The 14984-nt window shown below is 56.4% G+C and overlaps 5 protein-coding genes across 6 annotated transcripts in view; 2 read left to right on the forward strand and 3 right to left on the reverse strand.

The window, feature by feature from the left end:
* Positions 1 to 1885, reverse strand: part of PTSG_00776 (uncharacterized protein) — a 26221-nt gene extending 24336 nt beyond the window's left edge. The window contains exons 1-4 of the mRNA XM_004998185.1: positions 1666 to 1885; positions 1205 to 1413; positions 548 to 920; positions 193 to 328 (exon numbers count right to left, since the gene is read on the reverse strand). Coding sequence (XP_004998242.1) covers positions 193 to 328; positions 548 to 920; positions 1205 to 1413; positions 1666 to 1674 — 727 coding nt within the window. The 5' untranslated portion in view covers positions 1675 to 1885. The remainder of the gene's footprint in view (positions 1 to 192; positions 329 to 547; positions 921 to 1204; positions 1414 to 1665) is intronic.
* A 543-nt stretch (positions 1886 to 2428) lies between these two features.
* PTSG_00777 lies at positions 2429 to 8938 on the forward strand. Of its 2 annotated transcripts, XM_004998187.1 has the most exons (7): positions 2429 to 2900; positions 3183 to 3209; positions 3450 to 3545; positions 4078 to 4491; positions 4695 to 6546; positions 6830 to 7011; positions 7246 to 8938. In XM_004998187.1, exons 1-7 carry the CDS (start codon positions 2835 to 2837, stop codon positions 7876 to 7878), a joined length of 3270 nt encoding a protein of 1089 aa, XP_004998244.1. In that variant the 5' UTR covers positions 2429 to 2834; the 3' UTR covers positions 7879 to 8938. The 2 variants fall into 2 exon arrangements, with proteins under 2 accessions (XP_004998244.1, XP_004998243.1); XM_004998186.1 differs by having other exon boundaries at positions 2429 to 3209.
* PTSG_00778 (uncharacterized protein) lies at positions 8517 to 11879 on the reverse strand. The gene is made up of 11 exons (XM_004998188.1): positions 11701 to 11879; positions 11378 to 11483; positions 11145 to 11234; positions 10863 to 10921; positions 10691 to 10747; positions 10205 to 10354; positions 9961 to 10027; positions 9620 to 9677; positions 9372 to 9474; positions 9002 to 9104; positions 8517 to 8771 (listed from the first exon to the last, which is right to left on the reverse strand). The coding sequence occupies exons 1-10, from the start codon at positions 11812 to 11814 to the stop codon at positions 9033 to 9035; spliced, it is 876 nt and encodes a 291-aa protein (XP_004998245.1). The 5' UTR covers positions 11815 to 11879; the 3' UTR covers positions 8517 to 8771; positions 9002 to 9032.
* Positions 11610 to 13326, forward strand: PTSG_11642 (uncharacterized protein). Its single transcript, XM_004998189.1, has 5 exons — positions 11610 to 11974; positions 12142 to 12188; positions 12338 to 12364; positions 12534 to 12584; positions 12997 to 13326. Exons 1-5 carry the CDS (start codon positions 11961 to 11963, stop codon positions 13023 to 13025), a joined length of 168 nt encoding a protein of 55 aa, XP_004998246.1. The 5' UTR covers positions 11610 to 11960; the 3' UTR covers positions 13026 to 13326.
* Positions 13270 to 14984, reverse strand: part of PTSG_00779 (uncharacterized protein) — a 2737-nt gene continuing 1022 nt past the window's right edge. Inside the window, exons 2-4 of the mRNA XM_004998190.1 lie at positions 14517 to 14649; positions 14020 to 14081; positions 13270 to 13834 (exon numbers count right to left, since the gene is read on the reverse strand). Of these exons, the coding sequence (XP_004998247.1) occupies positions 13493 to 13834; positions 14020 to 14081; positions 14517 to 14649 (537 nt within the window). The 3' untranslated portion in view covers positions 13270 to 13492. The remainder of the gene's footprint in view (positions 13835 to 14019; positions 14082 to 14516; positions 14650 to 14984) is intronic.

The raw sequence follows: 14984 nt of genomic DNA on the forward strand, positions 1-14984 counted from the left end.
GTCCAAACATGTAAGGGGGAGGAGAAAGGGGTGAGTGTCGTTGCCGCGTCATGTGTGAAGTGCACGCATGCATGCGTGCGTGGTGTGTGTGTGTGTGTGTCGTTGGTTGCATGGCCATGCAACAGCAATGGCTTGATGAACACATGCGATGCACGCGCACAGGAGCGCAAACACACAGTTCATGAGACGTGCCTGTGAATCTGCGGTAGTGGTGGGGGTCAGCGACACGCCAGAGCTTGCGCTGGTGCTCCCAGGTCGTCTGGCTCATCTCATCCACGCGATCATCGGTCCAGGTGAATCGAAAGTTGGGCACAAGGGAGGATGGTCCCTGTTCGTGGTGATGGACAATGCAAGGGATGATGAGCAGAACGAGGCGAAATGTGCAAGAGGACGAGGCTATGCAGTCCAGATACAGACTGACCATGTGCGTGCGTGTCTATGTGTGACAGTGCGTGTGCGTGCCTATGTGCGCATGTGCGTGTGCGTGTGTTGTGTGACAGTGCGTGTGCGTGTGCGTGTGTGCGGCAGTGTTGTAGGGCTTTCTCACCTTGCTGTTGGTGTCCGCGGCATCCAGCGTGTGGACGATGCCCTTGTTCTTGTGACGGTACACGTGTTCACGAATCTGGGGTTGGCGCACCGAAGCACGAGCGAGGGTGCGGAGGAGGTCCGGTTGGCGGTGGGCAGTGTCGAGGATGTTCCTGTGCTCAAGCAGGAGCACACAGATTTGGGCGCACAGGTCAAATGACCGGCCACTCATCGTATCCGGATCAGTGCTTGCGCCCACAAAGTGATCGACGACAGTGTTGAGGAGCTGGAGGAAAGATGCGCTGGCGTCGGCGGCCTCAGTCAAGTTTGCTCGAGCATCCTCGTTGCTGAGCACGGCGACGGCCAGCTCCAGCGCAGCCTCGCGAAGGGTTGTCCTGTGTGTGTATGTGTGTGTGTGTGTGAGAGTGTGTGCGTTTGTGTGAGAGAGTGAGTGAGTGAGTGTGTGTGTGTGTGTGTGTGTGAGTGAGTAGACAAGTTGCTGAGTGACATGTGTCCGACTTGTGAGTCAAAACCATGCATGATGAGTGGACACAGTGATGTGAGCACACCAAAGTCAACAAGGTGCCCACAACCGGACAAGGGGCAGTGCAGGAGAGCTGGAGGACATAGGAGGAACACCACATGAACCAAAACATAAACCAAAACACGGGTTGCTTACGAGGCGGTGAAGTACTGCGGCAGGAAGCCCAGGCCCTTGACCAGCTTGGACCACTCCGTTTGGCCGGCGACTTTGGCAAAGTTGGAGGCGACATCCAGGACGGCATTGAAGAGAGGTGGAATGCATGCTTGTTTTTCCTTCGAGGCTCTAGCTTCCATCCAGGCCTTGTGGGCCTTTCTCCAGGTGGCCATGAATGGTGCCGTTTTGGGCTGTTTGTCACCGAAGGAGAAGGAGGGAAAGGACGGGGTGATCATTTCGAAAGAGAAAGGCAGGACAAGCAGTGAGCGCAGCTCGCGCAATTGGTTTGTGGACGCAACTGTCGGGTTCACTGGTGGAAGAAGCAAAGACGTCGAGCAAAGAAACACCCTCATGCACATGAAGACACATGAAGACACATGAAGACACATATGAAGACATGAATTGCATGAGTTGCCGCACTCCCCGTGATTTCACAGCCTCACCTCGCTCATGTTGTCCGTCGGGTGGCAGTGGAAAGCTGCTTGTTGACAGGAAGGCTTGGTGCCTTGGTTTGGTGGTAGTATGGTCTCCCACACGCTGTGGAGTGACCTTGGTTGTGGGTGGCAGGCAAGCAGGCACCAGTGATCTGATCTGGCTTCTTGCTTGTTCTCTGCTTTATCTCCTCAGGACAAACCTCAATGTAGTGCTGTGAGGAAAGAAGCGACGAGAGGAAAGTGCGACATGCGATCGTGTCCGCAAACTCCGTGCTGCCAGCAAGCGACGCATGTCGCACACCGGTCCACTGATTGTCTTTGCTATGGCTGTTGTGATTGTTGTGTGCGCTTGGTCAGTCCCACCACCAGCCGGTGACGTGACACATCAAAACACCTTTTGTGCTGTCGATTACAAATTATCTTGAACAATTTTCTGCGGGAATGCCTTCGCTTCCGTTCGCTTCCAAAACGCGGGTACGTACGCAATCGTCGTCCTCGTCGTCATGATTTGATGCTGCTCCTCCTTCTGCGGACTTGCCCCACGTTTAAGTGTGCAAGATTGTTAAACGAAGATTTCTTGGATTTTTCCGAGAACTGCTAAAAATAGCCACAATAGATCGAAAAAACCGAAAAATTTCGTGTCAGATGATGACTCATGTCCACGGGCCTTTGCTTGCGCTTCGCCCATTGCTGCCGTTCCGCTCCAGTGGCTGTCTTCGTCTTGCTCGTGACTTGTCGTTGCTTCTGCATGCCACATCTTTCTTTTGCTTCAGCTTGTTCTTCTTCCACTGGTGTGTAACAACAACACATCACACACGCGCACACTGGAACTGCCAACGAAACACGCAAACACAAACAAACAAACCCACAAAACAATCAGTGCATTGTGCGTGCGTACGTGCTTAGCAGTTGCTTGCGACATTCTTGCTCCTCCCCATCCCATCCCATCCAAACCGCCCAACCGACCAACCGCCCAACCGCCCGCCCAAAACCGAAGAAGCAAAGCAATACATAACAACAACGGCTGGAACGGCGTGTCACCATCGTTGACGTTGTTGCTGCAATTGCTGACAACGGCCACTTTCCACCTGACTTTGCCAGTACACTCACCGCCCACCCACGCCAGCCGTGCCGTGACTCCTCGACGACGACAACGACGACGACGACTGCTGATTTGGATGTCATTTGACTCTGCAGCCAGTGCTTGCCGGAAGAAGCCACGCAACACTTTTCACACACACCAGGTGCGTATGTGCTCTGTGTGTGTGTGTGTCGTGTGAATGCGTGTGTCCATTCCTCATTGCATGGTGTGTCATCATCATCATCATCATCCTCCATCATCCATCCCCTGCCACCACTGTTACGTGCAAAGCGAACCAAGCTGCATTTTTGTCGCGCACTGCGCACTGGCCAAACATTGATCACACACACACACACGCACACGCACGTCTCTCCTTTTGTCGATCACTGGTTTTCTTCCTTGCCACGCTTGCCTCACGCCGTCTCGTGCATTTCTTTGTCAGCAGCTCCTCAACGGAAACCGCGCAATCACGGTACGCCAAGACACAGATTAACAGACAAATACAAACAAAAGCCACGCCATCCACCACAGCGCGCGCCGTGCCGTGCTTGCCAACAACCATCGCCACTGTTTTTGTTTTTTTGCGTCGCCTGTGTGCCCTCGCTCCTCCTCTTGTGTGCCCTCGCTCTTCTTGGGCGCCAGCCACTCACTGCCAGAACTCCCCCTCCCCCCCCCACTCAACATCCAACTATCACGTTCACTGCCGCCACAGCATCAACAAACAACCAGCAACCAGCAGCAACAAGCGAACACCATCAGCACCAGTACCACTGAGATCAACAGACAGCCAGAGATGGCGTCTGAGCCGGTACGTAACACGCTTCCATCTTCTCTTTCTGTTTTGGCCTCGGTGGCCACTGCTTCTGCAATCGTCTCCACACACACACAAAGTTATGCATGATGTGAATCAAATCAAACGCCATACCAAATTTGAACCTGTTACATTTCCACCACACACACACACACACACACACACACACACACACACACACACACACACACACACACACACACACACACACTGCCCAACCACTTGTTGCCCACCTCATTGTTGTCACATCACTGTTTGTTTGTTTGTATTCCTTTGCGGCTTCCGTGTGTGGCGTTGCCCCCACCTCTTCTTTCGCTTCTCCCACTTCTCTCCTTGTTTGACACTCACCCACTTCCCACACCCGCGCCGCGCCACGTGAACACACTTATCACTGTCACTAATTTCCATCACCACACTGTACTCACACACACACACATACACATACACACACCCTCACACACGCGCACACCACACTGTACTCACACACTGCACTGGCGACATGTCTGCTTGCCTTGCCTCACGCCAACAGTACTCCGCAGCGGAGGTTCTTGCGGCAAACACCATGCTGCACCTCTTCTCGCCAGGGAAGCCCGCCGTGCCCATGTCGAAGCCCCTCCACAAACAGGCCGTCGCTCTGCTCACAAGCGGCAACGCCACGCCCCCCACAACAGCAGCGCCAAGCGCCCAGCAGGATGGCGCCACAAGCGGCAGCAACCGCCGCTCCCGCCGCCCAAGCATCCTCACCCACACCCACGCCCCTACCCTCAGCGACGAGGACGACAACGCCGACGACGTCTGGCACGGGGCTGAAGCAGACGACGACAACGATATCGACGAGCTCAGCGAGTCTGGCAGAGCCCTCATGCAAACCCTCCTCGACAGAGTGCGCAGTGGAAGCCCTTCTTCCAACCCCATCACTTGTGCCCGTTGCCGCACCGGCCAGGTTCGTCGTGTGTATTGTGTTTGTGTTGAGTGTGAAGTGTTTTGTGTTTGTGTTGAGTGTGAAGTGCGTGTGTTTGAGTGCTTGTTCTGCGTGATGCATATGCGGGAGGCACGTGTGTGTGTGTGTGTGTGTGCTTTCCTACTGTTTGCATGCATGTGTACGTTGTTCTAAGTGCGCCTTTGCTTGGCTTTGCTTTGCTGCAGGTGGACGACGACTGGCTGGTGGAGTTTTGCAGCGCCAGCTGCCACCACGAGTTTATGGACCGCGAGGAGGAGCTGCTGTTCAACAGCATGAACCCGGCCATGCAGTACCCGGCCAACAAGGCCCACGAGCTCAACGGCTTCCCCGTCGCCGCAAAGAACGACGTGGACCGCGTCGCCGCGCCAACCTACCCACTCAAGCTGTACATGCCCAAGTACCGGCCCGGCAGCGTGCTTGTCTGCAAGGCCGGCGCAGATGGCCGCAGCACCACCGCCTGCTACACGCACATGGTGCTCCTCGACAGCCACTGCCAGCCCCTGTACATTGTCAGCCCGCTCATCGCGCGCAAGCCCTTCAAGGCCATGCTTGGCCTCACGGACGAGGGCTCCGACACGGAGGAGCGCGCCCGCCCCGCCGTCGCCGACATTGACACAGACCTTGGCCTCTCCACCAAGCGCGCCAAGCGCGCCATCGCCGCCGCCCGCGCCCGCGCCCACGCCCACGCGTCGGACATCGACTCCACCTCGGACATGGAGCTTGACCAGGACGAGGCGGAGGACGCCCAGCCCTCCTCCAGCGACGCCGCCAAGTCGCCCCCGCTCTCACCACACCAGCAGCGCCGCACCGCCGCAGCGCCGCCCACAGCCACAGCAGCTACAACAGCCACAACAGCAACAGCACCGGCTTCTTCGTCGCCCCGCAAGCAGATGAAGCACAAGCACAAAAAACACAGGCCTGCCGCGAGCAAGGCGGGCAGCCACAGCAACGGCCCGTCTGCAACGGCCAGCCCCCAAGCGCAGCCCTCATCGCTTGCTGTGCCCTCTTCCTCTGCTGCTGCCGGCGTGAGCATGAGCATGGCGCAGCCAATGGCCATGCACCCAGCAGCCATGCAGCACCAGCATCAGCAACATCCGCTCAGCGTGGCCACCAGCGCAGGCGCTCAGCTCAACCCATACCACATGAACCGCATGTACCAGCAAGACTACATGCGGCGTGCCTGGGCCAACCAGCAGAACCCTGCACAGGGCCAGCACACCCCGACGCACACGCCACCGCAGCAACCACAGCAACCACAGCAGCCGTTTGGCCCATACGCTGGTGGCCTCTCGCCCTTTATTGGCCCGTCCCACCCGGCTCAGGCCTCCATGCTGAGGGCGCACCCGCTCCACTTCTCTCAGCAGGCGTCCATGTTCCCGCAGCACCAGCACCAGCATCCGCATGCGCACCACCCGTTTTTTGGCATGAACCCGGCCACCAGCGCCACAGCCGCCGCCGGCGTCAACGCATCCCATGCCAGCATGTATCTGAGCGGCGGCGGCGGCATGACCGTCCCAGCCGGCGCGGAGACGGAGACGGACGAAGCGCTGTCCGCGGAAGCAGATGACGTGGAGGACGAGGCATCCCACGCCGCAGACGCACAGCAGCCGGCCCGCAGACGCAAGCGCCGCCACCGCCGCCGCCATCACCACCGTCACAAGGAGGAGCCCCTGGTGCAGGGCGACGAGACGGAGGATGTGGACGATGATGCGGCGACAGAGGTGACAACTGCGACGCAGGAGGATGAGGTCGACGCCGAAGACGACGATGCCCTCAGCGCCGCCGACACGGACGAGCTTGAGCGCCAACGCACGACAAACGCGCCCAAGTGGCTTGCTTATTACAACAAGCTGGGCATCCACGTGCCGCGGCTCAAGTCGCGCGAGGCGCCGACGGGCGACCATGAGCGCATCTACTACCTGGCCGACAAGCCGCACACGAGCAAGGCCGCCGCCAAGCGCCCAAAGGTCGACAACTCCATGACCGCCGACGCATTTATGAACCGCTTCCACATCCCAGGCACATCAAACGAATACGGTGCGTGCGTGTGTGTTGGTTGTGTTTGTGCGTGCGTGCGTGCGTGTGTGTGTGTGTGCGTGCGTGTTTGTGCGTGTTTGTGCGTGTGCGCGCGTGTGTGTGTGGTGGGTTTGCGCGTGCGTGCGTGTGTGCGTGTGTGTGTGTGTGTGTGTGTGTGGTGGGTGTGCAAGCTTGAAAGCCTTCACGTACGTGTGCGCCTTTAACGTACATGTGCGCGTCTGTTCACACTGCAGCGTTGCCTCACACTCGTTTCTCCCTCTCTTTGCGATGCTTTTGGCTGCAGACCTTGATCGCATGTTTGACGCGTACCAGCGCGCGTGCCCAATTGACCTGGTCGTGCAGGGCCACAAGTACATTGTGTGCCCTTGCGGTGAAGTCTTTGAGAACGGCCAGGCCGTTGGCGGCCACAAGGGCGCGTGCAAGACGCCACGGCTTCGTGATCGCGACGAGCGCACTGTCGCAGCGGTGAGTCTCACACCACACGTCTGCTGTATGCCATGCCTTGTGCGTGTGTCTGCATCGCGCGCGTGTTGTGTGTTGTGTGTTGTGTGTTGTGTGTTGTGTGTTGTACTCAAGTGCTTCTCTTATTTGCTTGCTTGTCGTCTGCCTGCTCGGCCCAAGTTCCACCCACCCTTCTTCCCAAACTGAAGCTCACACACCAACCCTCCAACACACACACTCACACATACGCAATTGCAGTTCTTGAACGAGCACTACCCCGGTTACAAGCAGCATCTTGCGTTTGCCAAGGAGACGCAGAAGCTTGTTGCCAAGTGCAAGAAGCGCTGGCCAAAGATCCGTGGCGTGGGCCGCTCCCGCCGCAAGCCAAAGGCGGCAACCGCAAGTGCCACCACCACCACCACCACGCCCTCCGCCACGGCCGCTGCTCGCCGGGCCGCCAAGCGCGCGCACGGTACAGGCAGCAGCGCCGCCGCCACCAGTACCACCAGCGGCACCACTGCCGCCAGTTCTGCTGCGGCATTGCACGCGCGAAAGGCGGCGCGGTCGAAGCCCAGCAGCCGTCTGCCGCAGGTGCCGCGCCAGGACTTTATCGACGCGGTGCAGGCGCTGACGGAGAAGCCGGGAGACTTCTGGCGGTACTTCCGTCTTGGCAAGAACGAGCCACAGCCGCAGCCAGAGACGATTGTGCTTGCGGGGTTCCAGCTGCACGAGGCGTCCAAGGCGGTGCCGGTCAAGGACGCGACGCTGCGCGCCATCTACGAGGGCCGCTTCGGCATGGCCCCGGAGCGCAGGCACAACAGCAGATATGTGCACTACCGCCCACACTCGGTGGCGGGCTTTGACAAGGCACAGCGCAAGGGCCACGCCTAAAAACCTCACCGCTTGTGAGCTGAGTCCATTGGGTGGCCAACACACAGAGGGCCCCAACTGCCTATCGTGTGACTTCCTTGCCCCCCCCCCATCCATCCAGCCAACCATCCATCCAACCATCCCCTCGACCTGACGTTTACTTATCAGCAGCCTGTACATTCATGGACTTGCGAAACAATACAAAACTGTGCCTTTGTGCATCTTGCACCTGCCCACTTTGTTCTCATTGCCTATTGACTGGACAGCTGTTGACTGCCGCTGCGCTGTGTGTGCAGCCTCCCTTTTTTTCTTTCTTTGTTTGTTTGTTTGTTTCTTGCTTTCTTTCTTGCTTGCTTGATGTTGTTGGTCTTTCCTAAGTTTTGTGCCGTCATGCCCGCCCTGGGTTTGCTTGCCTGTGTCCCTTGCTGGCATGGGAGCAAAGCCCCGTTTGTTTTCTTGGTGGCTGCGCGCCTTGTTTAGTGTGGTGTTGTGTTGTAGTGTTGTTTGCTTTACGCCCAATTGCCCGACCCTGACCCGCCCTACCTGCCTTACTCTTCCTACGACCTACGTGATGCTTTTAACAGACTTGTTGACATGAAGTGATGTTGACCATTCGTGTCTCTTCTTGTCTGTCACCCATGACCCCTTTGCCTCCAATTGCTCCTCTCTTACTTTATTGCTTGCTTTACATACATGGCTGCTTTTCGGGACATTTCACGCCAGCGCGCGTGGGTTTGCCCCCGTTGCTCGGGCCACCAATACCAATCAAGTTTCCATTTTTGCGCATCCATTTTTCGTATTTCTTGCTTTCATCTATTTCCTTACCTAACTGGCTGCCGCGTTGCTGCCGCCGCTGTTGTGCGCGTCCTGGCCTTTCATGTTCGGTTGCCTGCCTGCCGCGCTTGCGCCTGTGTCTTGGTTGTTTTGTTGGTTCGTTTGTGGGTGCATGACGTGTGAGTGAGCACGCACATCATGCACAGACGCAGCGACGACACCAACATCGACACCGCAAGCGCGTGGCAGATGGAAGGTCGGAACCGCGCCTTGTACAGCATCACAGTAAACGCTGACAAATTCAACATTGGCTGCAGCATTCGTGCTGCGATACGTGTGTGATGTGTGTGTGTGTGCAAACGAAACGTACCAGCACTGTTGATGAAGCCTCGAGTCTGGCGCTAGAAGGATTCCAAGCCAACCAGGTTGCGCGTCTGCTCATATGTGAGCCAGAACACCAGTGACCACGGCGTCTGTACGGTTGCGAGTGGATGGTGGGTGAGAGTGCGTACATGTGTGTGTGTGTGTATGTGCCTGTCTTTTGTACGTGTGTGTGTGTATGTGTCTGTCTTTTGTACGTGTGTGTGTCTGTCTTTTGTACATGTGTGTGTGTGTGTGTGTGTGTGTGTGTGTGTGTGTGTGTGTGTGTGCATGTCCTGAACGTTGAAAGACAAGGCGGGGAGGTCTGGTTGCGAGTGAACTGCGGTGACAATTGCAGCGCCAGCACAAGCTCCAGTTACCATGCGCAGCCACACGGGCAAAAGTCCACGCCACAGGGAGAGAAAGCCATCAGCCCGTACACTTTGGCGAAGACAGTCAAAGCTGCTCTTATACAACACCCCTCTGTCGGCGCATGCGTGAGTGTGTGCGTGTGTATGTGTGAGTGTGTGTGTATGTGTGAGCTGAAAAGCAACTGCAGAGGTTGTTGTAAGCTGCATGAAGAAAGGCAAATGCAAGGGCTGGCGTGGGTGTGGTTTGCGGAACCCACTTTCCGTTGACTACGGGCTGATTCATGACGCGCGTCTTCACAAGATCGGCCGGCGTGCCTGCGGTCAACACGTGACGACGTCGTGAGATGATACACAGAAAAAAAAAAACCCGGCACATTGGTCGACAGACAGGCAGACAGACAAACACACGCACACGCACACAGACCCCCCCCCCCACACACACACACACAGACACACACACATACACACAAATATCGCACAGACACACAGACACACACAGACACACACACACACAGACACAACACACAAATACCGCACAGACACACACACACACACACGAATACCGCACAAACAGGCCATCCTCGTGCAACGAACGCACTTGCAACGGCGCAGACGAAGCTGGACGTTAAGCTTGAGAGGGTATGAGAGACAGGGTTGTCGCCCAGCTGCAAACGGACAACGCAGGCGTCCACAGGCGACACACACACACATAGAAACACACAACGCCGGGTTTATGAGACGAGAGCACAGCGACACGCATGCATCGCAAACCACAACACGCGTTCCTAGACACGCTGACGTACACAGACACACAGACACACACACAGACTCGAAGCACGCACCAGCTTGCGATATGTGTCCTTCGCCAGGTTGTATGTGGCGAGCTCACTGAAGCCGACAATGGCAGCACGCTGTACATTGGGGACACACCCTTTCCACAGCCCGAGGACGCCTTCCTCTCGTACGATGCAGGAGAACGCATGGAACGTGCCCTGGGGGTCACGGCAATGCACGTTGTACAGTCATCACGCTCATGAGTGCAACCTGGCAAAACCCCAGCTCACAAAGCAGCACGTGCCCCCTGCTTCCTCTTCACACCACACGCAGATAGATAAACCAAGTAACCACAGACGCAGACAGATGAACAGGTACAGATACACACACACACACATTGACACACACAGACACAGACACAGACACACAGACACAGACACACACACAGACAGAGACACACACAAACACACACACACACAGACAGACAGACAGACAGACACACAGACAGACACACACACACACACATACAGACACAGACACACACACATACCAACCTTGTATCGAAGGGGCTTGCCTAGTGCAGCGTCAGCGCCCTGTCCAGCGAGCCGAACCTACTCCAGGGATCGCCAACACGAGCATACAACACGGTGAGGCGACATCAGCAACCACCACAATACGTATGTGGCAACGTACACAATTACGCGGGATGCTGCAGGCTGAACACACCTTCACCAAGTCGGTTGGGCTGGCAATCAATTGGCCAACGGCACCAGCCAACAGCCCGCCTGCGAGTTCGTGTGGTCGACAGGCGAGGCAAAACGGTGTCACCAGATTCCCAGCACGTTGATGTCGCACGACGCAGACATAAACCCAAGCAACCCATACAACTCAAGCACGAGCAAACAACCCACGCTCACCCAGCTCACACCAAGCCACACCAAACAATCCAACCCACACCATACCAAACAAACCAAACAAACCAAACAAACCCAAGCACACTGAACGCACATGTCACGGCCTTCCAAGCAGCAACGGAACCGTCTTTGTTCTTGCCGAACACATTATCTCGAAACACTTCGTAAAGACACACGCGGGAGCCTGCGATGACAAAAGCCAAGCCAGCAACATCGGACGTTAACCAGCAGAGCGCATCAGCCAGTGCACCAGGAAGCATTGCGTGCGACGGTACTGAGCACATCCCAAACATCGGCAATGGAGCGAGGGTGCAGGCCGCACTGAACCTGAGTAGATGACGTGTCGCAGCAGCGCTGGGGGACATCCCCTCCATAAATAGCGCAGGCCCTCATTTCGGACGATGCTGGCAGCTGTGGCAAACATGCCGTGGGCCTGTGCACCACAAACAAACAACAGCAGTTGAGATTCAGACAGCATCGGCGTGCGCATCGAGCGCAGCAAGTGCAGTGGGCACAGGCGAGAGAGCGAGAGAGAGAGTACTCGTGCGCAAGCGAGGAAGCAATGTGTCACTGTTCCCAAATGAGTGAATCTCAACCATTGCGCAAACGTAGTGGGGGAAACAAGACAAGGCTGAAACAAAAGCACGTACTGGCTGGCCAGCTTGCGTGGCGATCATCATCCGGGTCTTGGTGAGGTCCAGTGGAAACGTGCATGTCTCAGCAGCCACTGCCGAAAACGCCGACAAGGCAAACTTGGTTGCCATCGCCGCAGTCGGGTGTGGGAGTTGTTGTTGTTGCTTTGTTGTGTGTTGTTTGTGTTCAGCAGGAGGTGTGGTTTTGCCAATTGTTCTCGGAGGAGCCGCAATTTGCAAAACGCACACAGACAGGAGAAGGAGGGAGTGAAGAAGCGATGGATCAACCAAGGTGAGAGAGAGAGAGAGAGAGGTGTGTGTGTGTGTGTGTGTGTGTGTGTGTGTGTGTGTGTGTGTGTGTGTGTGTGTGTGTGTGTGCGCGCGCGCGTCGCAGACACATAAGCCATTGGTTACCCCACTTTCTCTCCCTTCCTTACAAACACACACATTTGTTTGCAGGCCGCCTCAGCTGAACAAGCAGGAAGTGACTGCCTTCTTCACAGCACGTGAGTCCCACCATCAGAGTCCACCTCTCGCGTCCGTGCCTGTGTACATCCACCCTCTGCAATCGCTTGCTCTCACACTCTCACACACTCTCACCTTGTGCCGTGCCTCCTTCGTAATTACTGGTGTGCGTGGGCTTCACTGACACCAGAATGCAACGCCATGAACAAGAGCGAACGTGAGTTGCTTGTGTGTGTGTGTGGGGGGGGGGGGGGGGGAGATATATATATCTCTCTCTCACACACACACATGCTCTCTCTGTCTGTGTGTGTGAAAACGGGTTGCTCTTTGGCGTATGTTCCTTACGGCTGATGCCGCGTTGCGCATGTGTTCCTTGCTGCCAACAGTCCTCCAAACATGGACACCGAAGCGTGACCTCCTGCCACAGACTGGTCCAGGTGAGACATTTGGAGAGAGAGAGAGAGTGTGTGTGTGTATGCGTGTGTGCGTGTGTGCGCGCGCGTGTGTGTGTCTGTGTGTGCGTGTGCGTGTGTGCGCGTGTGTGTGTGCCCCCTCTTCTCTCCCTCTCTCTCTTTCTGTCTGTCTGTCTGTCTGTCTCTCTCTCTCTTTCTGTCTGTCTGTCTCTGTCTGTCTCTGTCTGTCTGTCTCTGTCTGTCTCTGTCTGTCTCTCTGTCCCTGTCTCTGTCTGTCTCTGTCTCTGTCTGTCTGTCTGTCTCTCTCTCTCTTTCTCTTTCTCTCTCTCCCTGTCAATCTCGCATCTTCTCATGCTGACAGTACGCGTCTGCACCACACCACGGTTCCCACAATGTGTCTCTTGCTTTCCTGCGTCGTTCTTTTTGTTTGTATCAGGATTTGACCCAAGCGTGCTTGCAGACTAGCTGCAACACACGCACGCACACACACATACACACACACACACACGCGTGCGCGCACACATCTCTGTGACTCGAGTGCATGTGGTTCGTTCACGTTGCGATCGTCTCCCCACCTTGCGACCATCTCCTGTCCACCCTCGCCCCCTGCCCTCCCCCAATGTTCCCTCTCTGCTCTGCGCCTCTTATCGACCGTTCAGTGCATCGTGCACACGTGCGTGTATTGCGTCATTTACTTCTCTTCTTCTCTCTGGTCAATCAGCACGTATGTACATGGTCAGCATATAGATATGGAGGAAGTATTCGCTAATTCCCTTATCTGGCGTGGCATCTGCGAAAACACCCTCTTGGCGTGAGTGTGCGCCACACAGCTACAAAACGGAACTGCGAGAGCCGCCCCGGCAAAGTGCCGTCACATCATCATCATCATCACTGCGTCACCAGTGGAACCGAGCCGCGACGGCAGCACGCGTTCAGGGCAAGCCCGCCGTGGACGCCGTGGACTTGGTGCTGGGACCGTGAGGGCTGGTCTGGGCACCCACGTTGACGAGCGTGTGGTGAGGGCTGTCGCTTTGAAGGAGGTCGCGAGTGGCACGGCCACGCGAACTGGTGGTCTGCATGGTCGCCGCTGTAGTTGCAGCAAAGCGATCATCAATACCACCGCCGGCGGCGCCATCACCGTTGCCCCTGTCATTGGCACTGGCTGCGGGACTGTAGGCTGGGTTGCCATTAACGAGGGTGTGCATGTGCAAACGGCGAAGCTCTCTCCGCGTCAGAATGCTCACAGCAACCGTCATCATGACAGCAGCCACCGTCTACCAGGAGTGTGTTACGTTGGGGTGCGGGTATTCAGGTGAGCGTGAAGCACAGACGAAGCACGACACAGTACTACATCAACGCATAGAAAGAGCTGCAAGTACTGCACACACACACACACACACACACACACACACACACACACACACACACACACACACCACGACGCGTGGGTGACGAGCACCGCGCCCAACACGGCCGATGCCACGCTCACAGCGCAGCCAAGCCAGAACCCAAACAGGAACCCTGGTGGAGCGTGAATGCGTGTTCACATTACGTGCGCGCACACGTGTGTGTGTGTGTGAATGTAAGGTTGGTGTGAGTGTGGGTTGCATGCATCAAGCATCTCTAAGCCTCTGCTTTGCCCAAGCCCGTTTCCAAACACACATACACAGAGACAGACAGACAGACAGACAGACAGACAGACAGACAGACAGACAGACAGACAGACAGACAGACAGACAGACACAAAAGTACAGACACACAGACACACAAACAAAAGTACATACACACAGACACACACAGACACGCACACACAAAAGTACATACACACACAGACACACAGACACACAGACACACAGACACACACACACACACGCACACACAAAAGTACATACACACACAGACACACAGACACACAGACACACAGACACACACACACACACGCACACACAAAAGTACCTGCTGTGACGTTGAGGACGACGCAGCCAAGCATCATGGGAAGGGAAGCCATGATGTACAAGAGGGCAAAGGCGATGAGGCGGACATGCATGGGAGAGGCCTCCAACCACGCCAGGAGTTCTAACGCGACGTCCTGGTTCCACGCGAGGTACACGCCCGCGCACACCAGCGCAGCCATGCTCACCAGCACCGCCGCGGTCGTGGCGTGCTTTCCACCACCACCACCTCTTCCTCTTTGGCTTCGCCCTCCATGCTCCACGTCATGGTCGTTCATTGTCGTCCGTGTCCGTTGTTCTTGCTTCAGCAGCTTGTCGTTTTCCACAGTGCGCCAAAAATACACCACACACAACGTTCCCACCTTCCTCTCCTGTCCCTGCACGCAGCACGCTGGCACGCTGGCACTCACTCACTGGCTGACTGGCGCGTTCTGACAGACATGTGTACTGGCTGCTGGCTGCTCTACTGCAG

The sequence above is a fragment of the Salpingoeca rosetta genome (genome assembly GCF_000188695.1).
Source record: "Salpingoeca rosetta unplaced genomic scaffold supercont1.2, whole genome shotgun sequence".
NCBI lineage: Eukaryota > Choanoflagellata > Craspedida > Salpingoecidae > Salpingoeca > Salpingoeca rosetta.